At 42.7% G+C, this 21,699-nt stretch overlaps 1 protein-coding gene and 1 non-coding gene across 2 annotated transcripts in view; one reads left to right on the plus strand and one right to left on the minus strand.

Annotated features, from left to right (window-relative positions):
* The window catches only part of mdga2a (MAM domain containing glycosylphosphatidylinositol anchor 2a), a 199,796-nt gene that overhangs the window by 27,928 nt on the left and 150,169 nt on the right, over nucleotides 1–21,699 (minus strand). The window contains 3 exon segments of the mRNA XM_039008768.1: nucleotides 4,868–5,032; nucleotides 12,514–12,669; nucleotides 19,830–19,850. Coding sequence (XP_038864696.1) covers nucleotides 4,868–5,032; nucleotides 12,514–12,669; nucleotides 19,830–19,850 — 342 coding nt within the window.
* On the plus strand, nucleotides 1,852–1,908 carry LOC120060544. Its single transcript, XR_005478236.1, has one exon. It is a non-coding gene; the product is annotated as a U7 small nuclear RNA (small nuclear RNA).

A 21,699-nucleotide genomic window follows, 5' to 3' on the forward strand; every position in this document is an offset into this window, starting at 1 on the left:
TCATTACTGCAAATACTAAATGATTCAAGGGGTCTACACATTAACCTCCCCTTATTGAGTGGTGGCTTTTACTGAAAGAGTGATAATTTAATTCACTTGTCAAGGGATGATCATGGAAGTCAAATCTTGAATGTTTCTTTTCAGTGCAAACGAGGTGATGCCAAATAGTGTGCTCTGATGTGTAGACCCACATGAAAAAATACTACAGTTTATTATAGAATACTACAGTACTCTATAGAAGTACTCTATAGTAGTACTCTATAGAAAGCCCCCGATTCTACGGAATTCTGTAGTAAACTGTAGTATACTGTAGAGTCCTTTGACGTAGTATATTGGCCATATACTACAAACCCCTTATGTGCCTTATTGTTATTATAAACTGGTTACCAATGTAATTAGAGCAATACAAAAAAATATGTCCTACCCCTAACATACCACCCGGTTTGAGCCCTAACAGCCCCTATCAGGGCTCAAACCACCAGGTTGATAATGTAGAATACTATACTCTATACTGTAGTATCCCTCAATCGTCTGGGTTAGAAATACTGTAGAATACTATACTCCACACTGTAGTATCCCTCAATCGTCTTGGTTAGAAATACTGTAGAATACTATACTCCACACTATAGTATCCCTCAATCGTCTGGGTTAGAAATACTGTAGAATACTATACTCCACACTGTAGTATCCATCAATCGTCTGGGGTAAAAATACTGTAGAATACTATACTCCACACCGTAGTATCCATCAATCGTCTGGGGTAAAAATACTGTAGAATACTATACTCCACACCGTAGTATCCATCAATCGTCTGGGTTAAAAATATTGTAGAATACTATACTCCACACTGTAGTATCCCTCAATCGTCTGGGTAAAAAATATTGTAGAATACTATACTCCACACTGTAGTATCCCTCAATCGTCTGGGTTAAAAATACTGTAGAATACTATACTCCACACTGTAGTGTCCATCAATCGTCTGGGCTAGAAATACTGTAGAATACTATACTCCACACTGTAGTATCCATCAATCGTCCGAGTTAAAAATACTGTAGAATACTATACTCTATACTGTAGTATCCCTCAATCGTCTGGGTTAAAAATACTGTAGAATACTATACTCCACACTGTAGTATCCCTCAATCGTCTGGGTTAAAAAATATTGTAGAATACTATACTCCACACTGTAGTATCCCTCAATCGTCTGGGTTAAAAATACTGTAGAATACTATACTCCACACTGTAGTATCCCTCAATCGTCTGGGTTAAAAAATATTGTAGAATACTATACTCCACACTGTAGTATCCCTCAATCGTCTGGGTTAAAAATATTTTAGAATACTATACTCCACACCGTAGTATCCCTCAATCATCTGGGTTAAAAATATTGTGGAATACTATACTCTATACTGTAGTATCCCTCAATTGTCTGGGTTAAAAATACTGTAGAATACTATACTCCACACTGTAGTATCCATCAATCGTGTAGTGCTTACAATAGAATGTTGTAGTAAACTGTAGAATACACTACACAAACATGTTGGGGGTGATTTTTAGTTTTTGGTAAAAAAACAATTAAATAATTCAGCTAAAAATGTGTTTACTTTAGGAAATCTGTTCCCGAGTATTCCCACACAAGAGAGAAGACATATGTGATTGTGTCTCAGGTATGAAATTATTGTTGGGCTTTCTTTTTGGGCTTAGTTGTGGTCAATATGCAGTGTACAAATTATTATAATTATTTTCCGGCCTCCAGACAAACTCTGTAGTATTTTTTAGTATAGTATATTGTATAATACTTTAATAAATACAACAGTATTATCCACATACAGCTATGTTCCATACAGCTTATGGAACTTGTGCTCTTTTTATATTTCTCCAGTAGGTTTCCTCAAAGAGAAAGCCCCCAGTTCTTTGTGAAAGATAATCTAACAAAAACAATACAGTAAATATTAAAGTATACTACAGTCATGTCTGCAAAAACACTACAGTAAATACTAAAGTATACTACAGTCACGTCTGCAAAGACACTACAGTAAATACTACAGTAAAGTCCGCAAAAATGTAGAGGCCAAACTAGACACGCTACAACATGCCACTTCCCTGTGATGGGAGCCTTAAGTGGATCTTACTGGATGATCCAATGACACCAACAACAGACTCCTGCAAAATGCCCTCTACTTCGAATGAGAACTCAGTCTCTCCACCACCCACTCACTCACATTCTGCACAGAATTTTTAAAAAAGGCTCTGAATGCAGGTTACCTTTCTTTCTCTAACAGAAACCAGTGAAAGGAAACAGACAGGTTAGGACACAAGCCGTCAGCCCTTTTTGGCTCTGGCTGCTGGTTGCTGAGGCTGAGAGAGCAGAGAGAGAGAGAGGGCCCATTGAGACCTGAATGGATTAGGTTGACACGTCCTATTCAGAATCGCGACAGCTTTGTGGAGCAGAAAATTGTGGTTACAAGCGTGTCTTGCAGGTCAGGGGTCACACCCATCGCTCAAGTGCAACTGTCTGTCTGATTAAGACACTGCGCCAACAGGAGAGCAGGGGTGTGAGACGACAACCTTCAGGGGAGCCTGAAAAGAATCTGACGGAGGACAAAGTTATTAATACTCAAATAGAATGGTCGTAAAACCCCTGAAATAGTGTGCTCAATTTCCATTTCTCACCAACGCCCAGGGGGCTTCGGATATTCTGGCATTGAAGTGTTATTGAGTGGTTGTCAAATTAAAAAAGAAAGGTGTGTGTACAACTTGAGTGGTAAGCAAACACTTTTATCTAATCATCAGGGAGGAAACGAACAGGGAAGTGGGGGATAGGTGAGGGAAACACAGCCGAGAGCTGCCCAGTGACACGAGCCTACCAGACGAGCTAAACTACTTTTATGCTCGCTTCGAGGCAAATAACACTGAAACATGGATGAGAGCACCAGCTGTTCCGGAAGACTGTGTGATCACGCTCTCCGCAGCCGATGTGAGTAAGACCTTTAACAGGTCAACATTCACAAGGCCGCAGGGCCAGACGGATTACCAGGATGTGTACTGCGAGCATGCGCTGACCAACTGGCAAGTGTCTTCACTGACATTTACAACCTCTCCCTGTCCGAGTCTGTAATACCTACATGTTTTAAGCAGACCACCATAGTGCCTGTGCCCAAGAACACTAAGGAAACCTGCCTAAATGACTACCGACCCGTAGCACTCACATCTGTAGCCATGAAGTGCTTTGAAAGGCTGGTCATGGCTCATATCAACATCATTATCCCAGAAACCCTAGACCCACTTCAATTTGCATACCGCCCCAACAGATCCACAGATGATGCAATCTCTATTGCACTCCACACTGCCCTTTACCACCTGGACAAAAGGAACACCTATGTGAGAATGCTATTCATTGACTACAGCTCAGCGTTCAACACCATAGTGCCATCAAAGCTCATCAATAAGCTAAGGACCCTGGGACTAAACACCTCCCTCTGCAACTGGATCCTGGACTTCCTGACGGGCCGCCCCCAGGTGGTAAGGGTAGGTAACAACACATCCGCCACGCTGATCCTCAACACAGGGGCCCCTCAGGGGTGCGTGCTCAGTCCCCTCCTGTACTCCCTGTTCACACATGACTGCATGGCCAGGCACGACTCCAAACCCATTATTAAGTTTGCAGATGACACAACAGTAGTAGACCTGATCACCGACAACGACGATACAGCCTATAGGGAGGAGGTCAGAGACCTGGCCGTCTGGTGCCAGGACAACAACCTCTCCCTCAACGTGATCAAGACAAAGGAGATGATTGTGGACTACAGAAAAAAGAGGACTGAGAGCACCCCCATTCTCATCGACGGGGCTGCAGTGGAGCAGGTTGAGAGCTTCAAGTTCCTTGGTGTCCACATCACCAACAAACTAACATGGTCCAAGCACACCAAGACAGTCGTGAAGAGGACACACCAAAACCTATTCCCTCTCAGCAGACTGAAAAGATTTTGCAGTGGTCCTCAGAACCTCAAAATGTTCTACAGCTGCACCATCGAGAGCATCCTGACTGGTTGCATCACTGCCTGGTATGGCAACTGCTCGGCCTCCGACCACAAGGCACTACAGAGAGTAGTGCGAATGGCCCAGTACATCACTGGGGCCAAGCTTCCTGCCATCCAGGACCTCTATACCAGGCGGTGTCAGAGGAAGGCCCTAAAAATGGTCTAAGAGTCCAGCCAACCCAGTCATAGACTGTTCTCTCTGCTACCGGACGGCAAGCGGTACCAGAGCGCCAAGTCTACTGTAGGTCCAAGAGGCTTCTAAACAGCTTCTACCCGAAGCCATAAGACTCCTGAACATCTAATCAAATAGCTACCCAGACTATTTGCATTGCCCCCCCCCCCCCCTTTTACACCACTGCTACTCTCTATTGTTATCATCTATGCATAGTCACTTTAATAACTCCTACACCTACATGTTCATATCACCTCAACTAACCGGTTCCCTCGCACATTGACTCTGTACCGATACCCCCCTGTATATAGTCTCGCTATTGTTATTTTACTGCTGCTCTTTAATTATTTGTTACTTTAATTTCTTATTCTTGTCCGTATTTTTTTTAAACTGCATTGTTGGTTAGGGGCTCGTAAGTAAGCATTTCACTGTAAGGTCTACACCTGTTGTATTCGGCACATGTGACTAATACAATTTGATTTGATACGCTTGCAAGTGGATGCTGATTGAAAGTTAGCAGGTATGTACTCCTTAAGAAGTCAAACACACTCCCTCTCGGCTGAAATAGATTGGCCTGATAAAAGAGCTACAGTGCACCGTTTGCATTCATCCTTCTACCATACATGCCATGCGTGCTGGCACCCAGGCACCTTACCTATGTGTTTCCCATACATGTGGTAGTAGAAACCAAAGCAGTAGGTGGGAGAGGACGTCACAGTCCCATAAGGGCTTTTGGGGGCGACGTTGAAAGTGGGGGTCAACAGTCGAGCCTTTTCTCCCTCCAGGCGAGGTCGAGACGTCTCGATGTACATGTAGAAACCTGTATGATGGAAAAACAATGACAATCAAAGTAGAAACCTGTATGATGGTAAAACAATGACACTGACCGAACAACACAACATATTGTATGTAAAACCCCCAAAAGTAACCCTCTCTGTCCTGCCATGGTAACCCTCTCTGTCCTGCCATGGTAACCTTCTCTGTCCTGCCATGGTAACCCTCTCTGTCCTGCCATGGTAACCCTCTCTGTCCTGCCATGGTAACCTTCTCTGTCCTGCCATGGTAACCCTCTCTGTCCTGCCAGGGTAACCCTCTCTGTCCTGCCATGGTAACCCTCTCTGTCCTGCCATGGTAACCCTCTCTGTCCTGCCATGGTAACCCTCTCTGTCCTGCCATGGTAACCCTCTCTGTCCTGTCATGGTAACCCTCTCTGTCCTGCCATGGTAACCCTCTCTGTCCTGCCATGGTAACCCTCTCTGTCCTGCCATGGTAACCCTCTCTGTCCTGCCATGGTAACCCTCTCTGTCCTGCCATGGTAACCCTCTCTGTTCTGCCATGGTATTGTGATTCCGACCTGGGTTCCATTAATATTTATCTACTTTCAAATACGTTGATCATTTCATTAAGTCTGCCTCGAATGCCAGAAGGGCTGGCTTTGCACTTTTTTAATTATTGGTTTCATTGTGCCAGGCAAGCACAGCTAAAGATAAAAGTATTTGAATGACAACAAATACTATTTGAACCCAGGTCGGATGTGCTGGTGTTCCACTGCAATGGAGAGAACATCAGAATTCTAAACCAAATGGCAGAGTTCATCTCTCTATAATAACAGCTACAAGTTTGTAGCTTAGGCACTGCCGTTAGCAGGCCATAAACTGTTCTGGTATCAGGAAAGGTTTCTGCACTGCAATTCTCTGTCTGACCTTGTATACAGTGCAATCCATAATACAAGCCTTCTCCGTGGATACCAATCAGATAAAAAAAAGAGCAAGGAATGTTGGGAAACTGTGAGCCGCGTGATTCATCGTAATGCCTTGGATAATTAAAAGCAATGCATTATTTCTGACATAATCCATCATAACATGCCCTAAAACACTTAAACAAATGTATCCCCGATTAATTGGTTTATTTTAACGGCTGGGGCTTTTGGCATTTAACGAGTGGATAGCATTGCGGGAGATTGTACTTTGGAGGAATGGTTACTGCTAGTTCCCTTAAGGCATATGTCGATGGGCAGGTAGTGACAGACACTCATATTTCATAATGCTGCCCGCTCTCTAAAGGAAATGTCACAGCCATCCCCGCAGCGCTGCAGATGTCCATCAGGGCTAATACACCCCATAGAGACACAGAGCAGAGAGGAGGAGGAGATGAGGGCGGAGGAGGAGGAAGAGGAGGAGAAGAAGGAGCAGAGGAGGAGGAGATGAGGGCGGAGGAGGAGGAGAAGGAGCAAAGGAGGAGGAGATGAGGGCGGAGGAGGAGGAGGAGGAGAAGGAGCAAAGGAGGAGGAGATGAGGGAGGAGGAGGAGGAGGAGCAGAGGAGGAGGAGATAAGGGCGGAGGAGGAGGAGGAGAAGGAGCAGGGGAGGAGGAGATGGGGGTGGAGGAGGAGTAGATGGGGCAGAGGAGGAGGCGATGGGGTCGAGGTGGAGGAGGAGGAGGAGGAAGATGATGATGAGGAGGAGATGGGGTGGAGGAGGAGGAGGACAAGATGGGGCGGAGGAGGAGGAAGAGATGGGGCGGAGGAGGAGGAGGATGAAGAGATGGGGCGGAGGAGGAGGAGGATGAAGAGATGGGGAGGAGGAGGAGGAGGAGGAGGAGGAAGAGATGGGGCGGAGGAGGCGATGGGGCAAAGGAGATTGGGCGGAGGTTAAGGAGGAGGAAGATGATGAGGAGGAGATGGGGTGGAGGAGATGGGGCAGAGGAGGAGGAGCATCAGATGGGGCGGAGGAGGAGATTGGGCGGAAGAGGTGATGAGGCGGTTGTTGAGGAGGAGGAGGAATAAGATGAGGAAGAGGAGTTGGGGTGGAGGAGGAGGACGAGATGGGGGGGGGGGGGGGAGGCGATGTGGCGGAGGAGGAGATGGGGCGGAGGAGGAGGAGGAGATGGGGCAGAAGAGAAGATGGGGCGGAGGAGGAGGAGATGGGGCAGAGGAGGAGGAGGAGGTGGGGCGGAGGAGGAGGAGGAGGTGGGGCGGAGGAGGATGAGATGGGGCGGAGGAGGAGGATGAGATGGGGCGGAGGAGGAGGAGGAGATGGGGCAGAAGAGAAGATGGGGCGGAAGAGGAGGAGATGGGGCGGAGGAGGAGGAGGTGGGGCGGAGGAGGATGAGATGGGGCGGAGGAGGAGGAGGAGGTGGGGCGGAGGAGGAGGAGGAGGTGGGGCGGAGGAGGATGAGATGGGGCGGAGGAGGAGGATGAGATGGGGCGGAGGAGGAGGAGGAGGTGGGGCGGAGGAGGATGAGATGGGGCGGAGGAGGAGGATGAGATGGGGCGGAGGAGGCGATGGGGCGGAGGAGATGAGGATGAGGAGGAGGAGGAAGATGAGGAGGAGGTTGTGTGATGGTGATTTTCTGGTGACACTGTCGGTGATTTATTTAGAATTCAAGGCACACTTAACCAGCATGGCTACCACAGCATTCTGCAGCGATACGCCATCTCATCCGGTTTGTGCTTCATTTCTTTTTCAATAGGACAATGACCCAACACACCTCCAGGCTGTGTAAGGCTAAGAAGGAGAGTGATGGAGTGCTGCATTAGATGACCTGGCCTCCACAGTCAACCGATCTCAACCCAATTGAAATGGTTTGGGATGAGTTGTACCACAGAGTGAAGGAAAAGCTGCCAACAAGTGCTCAGCATATGTGGGAACTCCTTCAAGACTGTTGGAAAAGCATTCCAGGTGAAGCTGGCTGAGAGAATGCCAAGAGTGTGCAAATCTGTCATGAAGGCAAAGGGTGGCTATTTGAAGAATCTCAAATATAAAATATATTTTGATTTGTTTAACACTTTTTTGGTTACTACATGATTCCATATGTGTTACTTCATAGTTTTGATGTCTTCACTATTATTCTACAATGTAGAAAATAGTAAAAGTAAAGAAAAACCCAGGGCCTCCCGGGTGGCGCAGTGGTCTAGGGCACTGCATCGCAGTGCTAGCTGCGCCACCAGAGTCTCTGGGTTCGCGCCCAGGCTCTGTCGCAGCCGGCCGCGACCGGGAGGTCCGTGGGGCGACGCACAATTGGCATAGCGTCGTCCGGGTTAGGGAGGGTTTGACCGGTAGGGATATCCTTGTCTCATCGCGCTCCAGCGACTCCTGTGGCGGGCCGGGCGCAGTGCGCGCTAACCAAGGGGGCCAGGTACACGGTGTTTCCTCCGACACATTGGTGCGGCTGGCTTCCGGGTTGGAGGCGCGCTGTGTTAAGAAGCAGTGCGGCTTGGTTGGGTTGTGCTTCGGAGGACGCATGGCTTTCGACCTTCGTCTCTCCCGAGCCCGTACGGGAGTTGTAGCGATGAGACAAGATAGTAATTACTAGCGATTGGATACCACAAAAATTGGGGAGAAAACGGAATAAAATTTAAAATAAAAAATAAAAAAAAGTAAAGAAAAACCCTTGAATGAGTAGGGGTTCTAAAACTTTTGACCAGTAGTGTAGATACATAGCTCTGAGACTACCGTCCGCGGTGGACACACAGCCTGACCACCCACCTCCCCATAATTCCCAGCCTTCAGCTTGACTGGCTATATTTACTAGCCTTCAACTAGACTGGCTGTATTTACTAGCCTTCAGCTAGACTGGCTGTATTTACTAGCCTTCAGCTAGACTGGCTGTATTTACTAGCCTTCAGCTAGACTGGCTGTATTTACTAGCCTTCAGCTAGACTGGCTGTATTTACTAGCCTTCAACTAGACTGGCTGTATTTACTGGCCTTCAGCTAGACTGGCTATATTTACTGGCCTTCAGCTAGACTGGCTATATTTACTAGCCTTCAACTAGACTGGCTGTATTTACTAGCCTTCAGCTAGACTGGCTATATTTACTAGCCTTCAGCTAGACTGGCTATATTTACTAGCCTTCAGCTAGACTGGCTATATTTACTAGCCTTCAGCTAGACTGGCTGTATTTACTACCCTTCAGCTAGACTGGCTGTATTTACTAGCCTTCAGCTAGACTGTCTATATTTACTAGCCTTCAGCTAGACTGGCTATATTTACTAGCCTTCAACTAGACTGGCTGTATTTACTAGCCTTCAGCTAGACTGGCTGTATTTACTAGCCTTCAGCTAAACTGGCTGTATTTACTAGCCTTCAGCTAGACTGGCTGTATTTACTAGCCTTCAGCTAGACTGGCTGTATTTACTAGCCTTCAGCTAACCTGGCTGTATTTACTAGCCTTCAGCTAAACTGGCTGTATTTACTAGCCTTCAGCTAAACTGGCTGTATTTACTAGCCTTCAGCTAGACTGGCTGTATTTACTAGCCTTCAGCTAAACTGGCTGTATTTACTAGCCTTCAACTAGACTGGCTGTATTTACTGGCCTTCAGCTAGACTGGCTATATTTACTAGCCTTCAGCTAGACTGGCTATATTTACTAGCCTTCAGCTAGACTGGCTGTATTTACTACCCTTCAGCTAGACTGGCTGTATTTACTAGCCTTCAGCTAGACTGGCTGTATTTACTAGCCTTCAGCTAGACTGGCTGTATTTACTAGCCTTCAGCTAGACTGGCTATATTTACTAGCCTTCAGCTAAACTGGCTGTATTTACTAGCCTTCAGCTAGACTGGCTGTATTTACTAGCCTTCAGCTAAACTGGCTGTATTTACTAGCCTTCAGCTAAACTGGCTGTATTTACTAGCCTTCAGCTAGACTGGCTGTATTTACTAGCCTTCAGCTAAACTGGCTGTATTTACTAGCCTTCAACTAGACTGGCTGTATTTACTAGCCTTCAGCTAGACTGGCTGTATTTACTAGCCTTCAGCTAGACTGGCTGTATTTACTAGCCTTCAGCTAACCTGGCTGTATTTACTAGCCTTCAGCTAACCTGGCTGTATTTACTAGCCTTCAGCTAAACTGGCTGTATTTACTAGCCTTCAGCTAAACTGGCTGTATTTACTAGCCTTCAGCTAACCTGGCTGTATTTACTAGCCTTCAGCTAGACTGGCTGTATTTACTAGCCTTCAGCTAGACTGGCTGTATTTACTAGCCTTCAGCTAACCTGGCTGTATTTACTAGCCTTCAGCTAAACTGGCTGTATTTACTAGCCTTCAACTAGACTGGCTATATTTACTAGCCTTCAGCTAGACTGGCTGTATTTACTACCCTTCAGCTAGACTGGCTGTATTTACTAGCCTTCAGCTAGACTGGCTGTATTTACTAGCCTTCAGCTAGACTGGCTGTATTTACTAGCCTTCAACTAGACTGGCTGTATTTACTAGCCTTCAGCTAGACTGGCTGTATTTACTAGCCTTCAGCTAGACTGGCTGTATTTACTAGCCTTCAACTAGACTGGCTGTATTTACTAGCCTTCAGCTAAACTGGCTGTATTTACTAGCCTTCAACTAGACTGGCTGTATTTACTAGCCTTCAGCTAACCTGGCTGTATTTACTAGCCTTCAGCTAGACTGGCTGTATTTACTAGCCTTCAGCTAGACTGGCTGTATTTACTGGCCTTCAGCTAGACTGGCTGTATTTACTAGCCTTCAGCTAGACTGGCTGTATTTACTGGCCTTCAGCTAGACTGGCTGTATTTACTAGCCTTCAGCTAGACTGGCTGTATTTACTAGCCTTCAGCTAGACTGGCTGTATTTACTAGCCTTCAGCTAAACTGGCTGTATTTACTAGCCTTCAGCTAACCTGGCTGTATTTACTAGCCTTCAACTAGACTGGCTGTATTTACTAGCCTTCAACTAGACTGGCTGTATTTACTAGCCTTCAGCACTTCAATCTGTTTGTGTGCCTTCTTGCATTATATGTTTTGCTAAATGTTTATCCTTTTTTCATTCATTGAGCTTTTAAATCCTCTTTTATTCACTTATTGCTGTTGCATTGTTGAGAGGTAAACCTGTAAGTCAGCATTTCATTGCACTGTGTGCTCACGTAGATCATGTGTATATGACGATTTAACAAAACCTGAACACTGTCCTTGACCTCCCGGCCCTGCTGGAGGCTCACCACCAGAAACAATCTATCAGAACCACCCTCCCTCCTCACCATGGCGACACTGTACACAGCAAGAACCATGAACACTTCCCAGAAGTGGCCTTCTCAGAGTTACAGAATGCATTGTATTGTACTCTTTATGTTGACTTCTGTGTTGCTTTGTGAAAATACTGTATTAAGAAAGAGATCTATTGATTCTATTCGGGAAGGCATCCCATGTCTCACATCCCATAGCATGGTATGCATGGTTTTCAGTACTGTAGGTAACATGGAGACAATAGGAAGTACATTTCAAACACTGTTTAAAACATGGTTTCCATTTCTTCAATCCATAAATGTCCTTGAAATGTTTTCCACATAAACACCCATGTATACTGACTGGCCTGGCTAAAGCAACAGACTGAGGTTGTCCTTTTGTCATTTCAGTGTCAAACAACAATTATTCTATGTTTTCTGTCAGGCCATCACTAACAAACAATTCTAATTGTGACCTAACAACTAGAAATCAGTCATTTTCAATGGAAGGAGAAACAAGTAGAAATCCATTCATTTGACAACTATAGATTTGGCGACCAGAGTTGAGAAACTACCAACGTTATGAAAATAATCAACGACTTGATTTAGCGACATGACTATTTACTATAGTTGGACCTCCTGATATGTCATCTCATCATTGTACACCATCATGGTCAATGTCAACTACATTGACCATGATGTGAGTAAGGCCTGTTTTTTCCATCAATAACTAGGGAACGAGAAGGGCTGAGGTATCACTAAATTGATCACTAACATTTTGCATGTGCTCTGCTGCTGCAGTACAGTCATATCTGACTAAAATCATAAAATGGTGTCAGAAGTACTTCAAATACAAGACAGGAGAGATTATTTAACATAAAATAATAATGTTTCTTGAGTTTTGTAGGATTCTAGTGACTAAAAGTAGCTAACAGCTAACTGCTCTCTCTCTCATGTCTCTTCATTGAGGAGAGCAGCCCAAGCGGTGCCGTTGCTATGGATACTCACAGAGCCGCCATGAGCAGAGCGCATGCAGAGCGAGCTGTACGCAGGGAGTGAGTGACAGACAGAGAGGAGCAGCTAATGGATTTACTAATGGAGGAAGTTATTTCTGATTTTGGGTTTTGGGCAGTTCAGGGCCTTACATTTGGCAGAAGCAATCAGTCCTGGGTAGGGTAGGGCCTGAACGTTGCGTCGCGGGCTTGGGCTTAAAATTCAGGCCTGTGCAGTGCTCTACAACTACTTGAGAGCAGAACAGAATGGAGAAATTGGTTGAACGATAGAGAGCACAGTGTTGTGTTGGTGAGAGTGTGCATGCATGTAAAGGTACATTGGTGTGTGTGCTAACCTTGCTTGGAGCCCACTCGGTCACTGCTGGGCCCGGTGTTGGGCGTGTACTTGGTGTCTCTGGTGGCGGCACTGTGTCGGGTCCAGTCAAAGTCATCCGTCTTGTCCTGGGTGAACATACACACAGCCTCGTCCTCAAAGCTGCACTGGAACTCTCCTGATGGGGAGGACACACAGAGAAGACATTTAAAACTAATTATTATTATACCTTTATTTCAACAAGGAACACAGACTGAGACCAAGTCTCTTTTACAGCTGGGCCCTGCGTATACATGTTTACACATACAGTTTAGGTACAATGATTAGGAAACTACACAAGACAAACAAAACGATCACAGATAACAAAAAAATACAGCAGCAGATTGTTACATTTACACACAGGTTATTCCCCTAACAGCACACGAACTTGCATTACCCGAAGCAGTTACAAGCAATACAAAAATAAAAATCCTCCAATAAATGTTTAAAATGGGCAAGGGGGACAAGTGTCTCAAGTTTAAGTTTAGTCTGCAGGCTATTCCATAGGCAAGGAGGACAGGAAAAGGCAGCTATACCCAACTCTGTGGAAATCACATGGGCCTCAAGTGTAATCCATGTTGAGACCTGGTTTTAGGAATTATAACTCTAATATTGATGAGTGATGATAAATAAGAAGGTTGTTTATTCAGAAGTGCTTTATAGACATGTTGACATGCATGCATGTTGTTCTTGTCTCACGGACAGCGAAGTCCAACCCACATTTTGAGATAAAACACAGTGGTGAGTTCTGTAGCTAGCACTCGTAATAAACCTAAGTGCCAAATGATAAGTAGCATCCAGCGATTTAAGTGTTGATGCCGTAGCATGCATGTAGATAATATCCACATAATCTAGAACAGCCATAAAAGTAGCTTGCACAATTTGTCTTCTATTTGTAGGGGACAAACATATCCTGTTTCTATAGAGGAAGTCTAGCTTGATTTTCCGCCGTTTACGAAGTTCGTCAACATGCATTTTAAAAGACAGTTTATCAGCCAACCATATCCCTAAGTATTTATATGCAGAGACCTGATTAATTCGAGAGCCATCTAAGCTCGTAAGTGCAAGTGTATTTTCAACCAACTTTTTGAACCTATTAAAAAATATAAAATGTGTTTTCTTTGCATTTAAAACAAGTTTCAGCTGTATAAAAGACCCTTGTTATATCTTAAAATCTGTCTCCAATTGTGATTATCGCTTCAACGGCTGACCAAGCATTGAGTACATGACAGTGTCATCGGCATATAAATGAATTTTACAATTTCTTATCTCATCACCGATATTGTTTATGTAGAGAGTGAACAGTAATGGACCAAGTATAGAACCTTGTGGGACCCCTTTAACCAACTCCAATGGCTCGGACTGGATGTCGTTGACTCTAACAGCCTGACTTCTATCCTTAGTCCTATTAACGACAGCTTACCCAAAAGTATTGCATGGTCTACAGTGTCAAAAGCTTTAGACAAATCTATGAACGAGACGGCACAGTACTTTCTATTATCTAGGGCATTAGTAATATAATTTACAACACGTACAGTGGCCGTAGTGGTACTGTGTTTAGGTCTGAAGCCAGATTGATTGCTAGAAAGAGTATTGTTAACAGTTAAAAAAGATTGTAGTTGCTTATTCACCAATGCCTCTAGAATTTTTGCCAAACAGGAGAGCTTAGAGACGGGCTGATAATTAACCAATTCACTACCATCACCTCCCTTGAGGAGTGTTAAAACAAAAGCTGTTTTCCAAGCTTTAGGAATCTTTCCTATCACTAATGTTTGATTAAAGATATGCGTCACTGCACTAACAATAATAGGTGCCGCACACTTGAGTAAATATGGATCCAGATTGTCACCGCCTAACGATTTCTTAGAATCTATAGCAGATAGTGCAGATAAGACCTCATCTTCTGTGATTTTTTGAAAATTAAAAACCGGCTTACTGTTTTCCACATCAGCTGAAGGCCGAGGGGCTGAAACAATAGACCGGTCAGGATCATGTTTGCCATTTTTTCTTTCAAAAAGAAAACCAGCAGAAATAAAATGCTTATTAAAAACACCACACATTTCAGTTCGTCAATGATGATCCCAGATTCCGATGTAATTTGCTTCGGCAGGGAAAGTCAATGAGTTTCCTCGTTTAAGTGAGTTAACAGTTTTCCAGAATTTAGCGGGATCCCCAGCAGACTCTGTCATAGCATCAAGAAAATACCTAGATCTTGCCTTTTTTTATTCTTCCGGTCTATTTATTTCTCAATTGCCTAAAAAGCAGCCAATCAACTGTTTCACCAGTTTTCCTCGCCAAGGCCCATGCTTGATTCTTTTGCAGGAAAAGGATTTTCAAATCACAGGAGAACCAAGGATTAGTTTGATTTTTTTACCCTAAGTCGCTTTAACGGGGCGTGTTTATCAGCCATGAAGGTAAAAGTGTATGAAAAGAAAGAGAACGCTAATTATGCAGTTTACGGATAAAAGCTCTGAATAATAAAGGTCATGGATAAAGGCTCTGAATAATAAAGGTCATGGATAAAGGTCATGGATAAAGGCTCTGAGTAATAAAGGTCATGGATAAAGGCTCTGAATAATAAAGGTCATGGATAAAGGCTCTGAATAATAAAGGTCATGGATAAAAGCTCTGAGTAATAAAGGTCATGGATAAAAGCTCTGAATAATAAAGGTCATGGATAAAGGCTCTGAGTAATAAAGGTCATGGATAAAAGCTCTGAATAATAAAGGTCATGGATAAAGGTCATGGATAAAGGCTCTGAATAATAAAGGTCATGGATAAAGGCTCTGAGTAATAAAGGTCATGGATAAAGGCTCTGAGTAATAAAGGTCATGGATAAAGGCTCTGAGTAATAAAGGTCATGGATAAAGGCTCTGAGTAATAAAAGTCATGGATAAAGGCTCTGAGTAATAAAGGTCATGGATAAAGGCTCTGAATAATAAAGGTCATGGATAAAAGCTCTGAGTAATAAAGGTCATGGATAAAGGTCATGGATAAAGGCTCTGAGTAATAAAGGTCATGGATAAAGGCTCTGAGTAATAAAGGTCATGGATAAAGGCTCTGAGTAATAAAGGTCATGGATAAAGGCTCTGAATAATAAAGGTCATGGATAAAGGCTCTGAGTAATAAAGGTCATGGATAAAGGCTCTGAGTAATAAAGGTCATGGATAAAGGCTCTGAATAATAAAGGTCATGGATAAAGGCTCTGAATAATAAAGGTCATGGATAAAGGTCATGGATAAAGGCTCTGAATAATAAAGGTCATGGATAAAGGCTCTGAGTAATAAAGGTCATGGATAAAGGCTCTGAGTAATAAAGGTCATGGATAAAGGTCATGGATAAAAGCTCTGAATAATAAAGGTCATGGATAAAGGTCATGGATCAAGGCTCTGAGTAATAAAGGTCATGGATAAAGGCTCTGAGTAATAAAGGTCATGGATAAAGGCTCTGAATAATAAAGGTCATGGATAAAGGCTCTGAATAATAAAGGTCATGGATAAAGGTCATGGATAAAGGCTCTGAGTAATAAAGGTAATGGATAAAGGTTCTGAATAATAAAGGTCATGGATAAAGGTCATGGATAAAGGCTCTGAGTAATAAAGGTAATGGATAAAGGTTCTGAATAATAAAGGTCATGGATAAAGGTCATGGATAAAGGCTCTGAATAATAAAGGTCATGGATAAAGGCTCTGAGTAATAAAGGTCATGGATAAAGGCTCTGAGTAATAAAGGTCATGGATAAAGGTTCTGAATAATAAAGGTCATGGATAAAGGCTCTGAGTAATAAAGGTCATGGATAAAGGCTCTGAGTAATAAAGGTCATGGATAAAGGTTCTGAATAATAAAGGTCATGGATAAAGGTCATGGATAAAGGCTCTGAGTAATAAAGGTCATGGATAAAGGTCATGGATAAAGGCTCTGAATAATAAAGGTCATGGATAAAGGCTCTAAGTAATAAAGGTCGTGGATAAAGGCTCTGAGTAATAAAGGTCATGGATAAAGGTCATGGATAAAGGTCATGGATAAAGGCTCTGAATAATAAAGGTCATGGATAAAGGCTCTGAGTAATAAAGGTCATGGATAAAGGCTCTGAGTAATAAAGATCATGGATAAAGGTCATGGATAAAGGTTCTGAATAATAAAGGTCATGGATAAAGGCTCTGAGTAATAAAGGTCATGGATAAAGGTCATGGATAAAGGTTCTGAATAATAAAGGTCATGGATAAAGGCTCTGAGTAATAAAGGTCATGGATAAAGGCTCTGAGTAATAAAGGTCATGGATAAAGGCTCTGAGTAATAAAGGTCATGGATAAAGGCTCTGAGTAATAAAGGTCATGGATAAAGGCTCTGAATAATAAAGGTCATGGATAAAGGCTCTGAAAAATAAAGGTCATGGATAAAGGCTCTGGGTAATAAAGGTCATGGATAAAGGTCATGGATAAAGGCTCTGAGTAATAAAGGTCATGGATAAAAGCTCTGAATAATAAAGGTCATGGATAAAGGCTCTGAGTAATAAAGGTCATGGATAAAGGCTCTGAATAATAAAGGTCATGGATAAAGGCTCTGAATAATAAAGGTCATGGATAAAGGTCATGGATAAAGGCTCTGAGTAATAAAGGTCATGGATAAAGATCATGGATAAAGGCTCTGAGTAATAAAGGTCATGGATAAAGGTCATGGATAAAGGCTCTGAGTAATAAAGGTCATGGATAAAGGTCATGGATAAAGGCTCTGAGTAATAAAGGTCATGGATAAAGGCTCTGAGTAATAAAGGTCATGGATAAAGGCTTTGAGTAATAAAGGTCATGGATAAAGGTCATGGATAAAGGCTCTGAGTAATAAAGGTCATGGATAAAGGCTCTGAATAATAAAGGTCATGGATAAAGGTCATGGATAAAGGTCATGGATAAAGGCTCTGAGTAATAAAGGTCATGGATAAAAGCTCTGAATAATACAGGTCATGGATAAAGGCTCTGAATAATAAAGGTCATGGATAAAGGCTCTGAGTAATAAAGGTCATGGATAAAGGCTCTGAATAATAAAGGTCATGGATAAAGGCTCTGAATAATAAAGGTCATGGATAAAGGTCATGGATAAAGGCTCTGAATAATAAAGGTCATGGATAAAGGTCATGGATAAAGGCTCTGAGTAATAAAGGTCATGGATAAAGATCATGGATAAAGGCTCTGAGTAATAAAGGTCATGGATAAAGCTCATGGATAAAGGCTCTGAGTAATAAAGGTCATGGATAAAGGTCATGGATAAAGGCTCTGAGTAATAAAGGTCATGGATAAAGGTCATGGATAAAGGCTCTGAGTAATAAAGGTCATGGATAAAGGCTCTGAATAATAAAGGTCATGGATAAAGGTCATGGATAAAGGTCATGGATAAAGGCTCTGAGTAATAAAGGTCATGGATAAAAGCTCTGAATAATACAGGTCATGGATAAAGGCTCTGAATAATAAAGGTCATGGATAAAGGCTCTGAGTAATAAAGGTCATGGATAAAGGCTCTGAATAATAAAGGTCATGGATAAAGGCTCTGAATAATAAAGGTCATGGATAAAGGTCATGGATAAAGGCTCTGAATAATAAAGGTCATGGATAAAGGTCATGGATAAAGGCTCTGAGTAATAAAGGTCATGGATAAAGATCATGGATAAAGGCTCTGAGTAATAAAGGTCATGGATAAAGCTCATGGATAAAGGCTCTGAGTAATAAAGGTCATGGATAAAGGTCATGGATAAAGGCTCTGAGTAATAAAGGTCATGGATAAAGGCTCTGAGTAATAAAGGTCATGGATAAAGGCTCTGAGTAATAAAGGTCATGGATAAAGGTCATGGATAAAGGCTCTGAGTAATAAAGGTCATGGATAAAGGCTCTGAATAATAAAGGTCATGGATAAAGGTCATGGATAAAGGTCATGGATAAAGGCTTGCTCTGAGAAGTGTTTATAGTTTCTCTTTAGAATTATAGTTTTTTTTAGCCTAGTATCTCTGATACATGCAATAGGGCAGTGGTCACTGATTTGCAAATAACCCACTAGCTATATATTTGTGAGGTGTATTTATTAAGATAAGGCCTATTAAATGTAGATTTTTGGGGGGGTCTTTGGGATTAGGACGGGTAGGTATAGTTATTAGTTGAGTAAGATTTAGTTCGTTACAAATGTCTTTTAATTTAAACGATGCTAGCATCAGCCAGTCCAAATCAAATTTGATTTGTCACATCAGCCGAATACAACAGGTAGACCTGACAGTGAAATGCTTACCTACAAGCCCATAACCAACAACACTTTAAGAAGTTTTAAGAAAAAAAAGTCTTACGTAAAAAATAGATAAGTAAAAAATTGAAGATAAAAGTAACAAACAGAAGCAGTAAAATAACAATAGAGCGGCTATATACTGTAACGTCCTGACCAGAGGTCTTATGTGTTTTGCTTGTTTAGTGTTGGTCAGGACGTGAGCTGGGTGGGAATTCTATGTTGTGTGTCTAGTTCGTCTGTTTCTGTGTTCAGCCTAATATGGTTCTCAATCAGAGACAGCTGTCAATCGTTGTCCCTGATTGAGAATCATATATAGGTGGCTTGTTTAGTGTTGGGGATTGTGGGTGGTTGTTTCCTGTCTCTGTGTTTGTATTCTGCACCAGATAGGTCTGTATCGGTTTGCCACTTTTGTTATTTTGTATTTGTTTAGTGTTCACTGTAGTTTTTGTTAATTAAACATGTTGAGCACTGGCTACGCTGCGTGTTGGTCCGATCCCTGTTTCACCCCCTCTTCTAGTGAAGAGAGGGAAGGCCGCCGTTACATATACAGAGGATACCGGTACAGAGTCAATATGCGGGGGCACCGGTTAGTCGAGGTAATTGAGGTAATATGTACATGTAGGTAGAGTTAAAGTGACTATGCATAGATAATAAACAGAGAGTAGCAACAGCGTAAAAGAGGGGTCTTGGTAGCCCTTTGATTAGCTGTTCAGGAGTCTTATAGCTTAGATACTACTGAGATAGACTTTATGCATTTTCAAACATCTTATTGACGATTATGAAATGTGCTTATATTGCATTATGAACACGGTATTAATAGGAAATATTTCATTTTTGACATTATTAAGGACCTGTGTATTGCGATGGATAATTAATATGAATAAACTGTGTATACCATAAAAATGGTGTATAACATAAAAACCCTACCTTTTCTTCATCTCTGGCCATTGTTAATTAAAACATTATGGTTGGCTTGTCTTATTAAATATCAAACTGCCATGGGTTAGGGAGTCCATTCATAGGACTGATACTTACTCAAGTGAGGGTTGACTGGAGCTGAAAGAGAAAACAAAAGACACTTGAATCATTTAGGAGTTCAAACTTCTGAAAGGAAAGGCTGCGTCTAAGATTTCATCCCTACTCTGTATAAAAGAGCCGTGGGGAAATCTAAAAAGGAAGAACTACTTTGTTTGTCCCTGCAGTCTAATTTGAGGCGGAGTACGAGGGAGTAGTGAGGCCATGCCATCAACCCCTCTTATCATCCGGAGGGAGAGAGGGTTAGGGTTAGGTTACTCCGGAGAGAGAGAGGGCTTATGGGCTGCAGAGGGCTAATGGAAGAGAGGAAGCACAAGACTCAGGTAAACTATACAGACCTGCATCTTCCTTCATTTAATTCACCACCTTCCCTATCTGTGCTCGCCAGGAACTGTGGCTGAGTCCTTTCCTAAACCCAATGAGGGCAGAACTGCATGCTGGGTAGAGGTTTCCAAACAATTTGCAGTGGAGATAGCTGACCTGAAATGTATCCCAATTTCAACCAATAAACTTCCAGAGCCTAACCTGTAGAGAGAGTATTCTTCAAGCAAAATAGGAGTTTGGGAGATGTATTCAGGCTGTAAACTTCACGGTGAGATGTCTGAACTAGAGTAAACCGTGTGTCCCATTTGATGATGTAACAGATCAGCCCGGCCCAACAAAGGTGCAGCCAGAGGCATCCGTCCCATTGGCTACCGATAAATGGTCAGATATGAACAGAATGATTTTTTTTTTTTTTTTTTTAACATCAGAAAACACAACAACAACAGATGTTCAAGAGAAAAAGCTACTATTGTTGAAGAGAGATCTGTCAAAAAAATGGAAATGCAGAGAAATGATCCCATTTAGCAATTGTATAGAGAACCACCAATTGATTCATTGAGGATTAAAATCTGAAAATGCCTGCGACTGCATCAAATTATTGTAATTTGGGAAACTGTATAATACGAAGGAGTGGGTTGGTGGTTTGTGGCGAATCGCATCAGATGTTCATTATGGGCCTTTTTCTCCATAGTTTTCCCTATTCTGAGCCGCAATTATGCATCGGGAGGTTCCATTTCCCCACTACTAAACCACCCAGCTGTTCTCAACTTCAGTGAGGAGGAGGAGGTCGCCTTGGTGGAGAGGAGCAGATGCTGCTAGCTTGGAAACATGCTCTGCATTAGTACTGACTCTAATTGATAGGGTCTCTGTGCACTCAGTACCTAGATAGACCACAAGCACTGCGCAGGCAGGGAAGCAGTAGGCAGGGAGGCACAACATTTAGTCAACATCGTTAAATACACATTCGAATTTCCGCATGTCTCTTTTGCTCGTTGTGTACGGTAGCATGCATATCTGGAGGACTTAGTTGCACGGACACACATTTTCATAAGCCTATATCAGAAAAGGTATTTACATAAACATGTTTTTGTACATTCTCCTTTTCTCCTGTAGGCGTCACTTCAGTAATATCCTTGTTTTCTTTCTCAAACAGCTGCTGTACAATATTTATGGAGAAGAGAACACGATTCTTGAGACCAAAGTTGCTCATAGAAAAAACATATACTGTAACTAACTCTTAACACCAACACGAAACCCAATCCAGTGTATCAAACTGAAGTGGCTGGCATGTCCTCAGCCACAGCTGTTATCCAGAGGACAGTTGTACGCCGTGCCACTGCTCGTTAGAATCAGCAAGTGCACTGCTAGTATTTAAAAGGCTTGGGCGGCATACCGTATTCCCGGGGTATGTAGATATACACAGGTATTAAGTGTAACCAAACATTTTTTTCAAGGCACTCAGATGTCAAACAGGAGTGATTGTACACTATCATGATTCTGGTTTTAAAAAATGAACAAAAACACACACAAAAAAAGATGTTATTAT

Source organism: Salvelinus namaycush, chromosome 15, assembly GCF_016432855.1.
Source record: "Salvelinus namaycush isolate Seneca chromosome 15, SaNama_1.0, whole genome shotgun sequence".
NCBI lineage: Eukaryota > Metazoa > Chordata > Actinopteri > Salmoniformes > Salmonidae > Salvelinus > Salvelinus namaycush.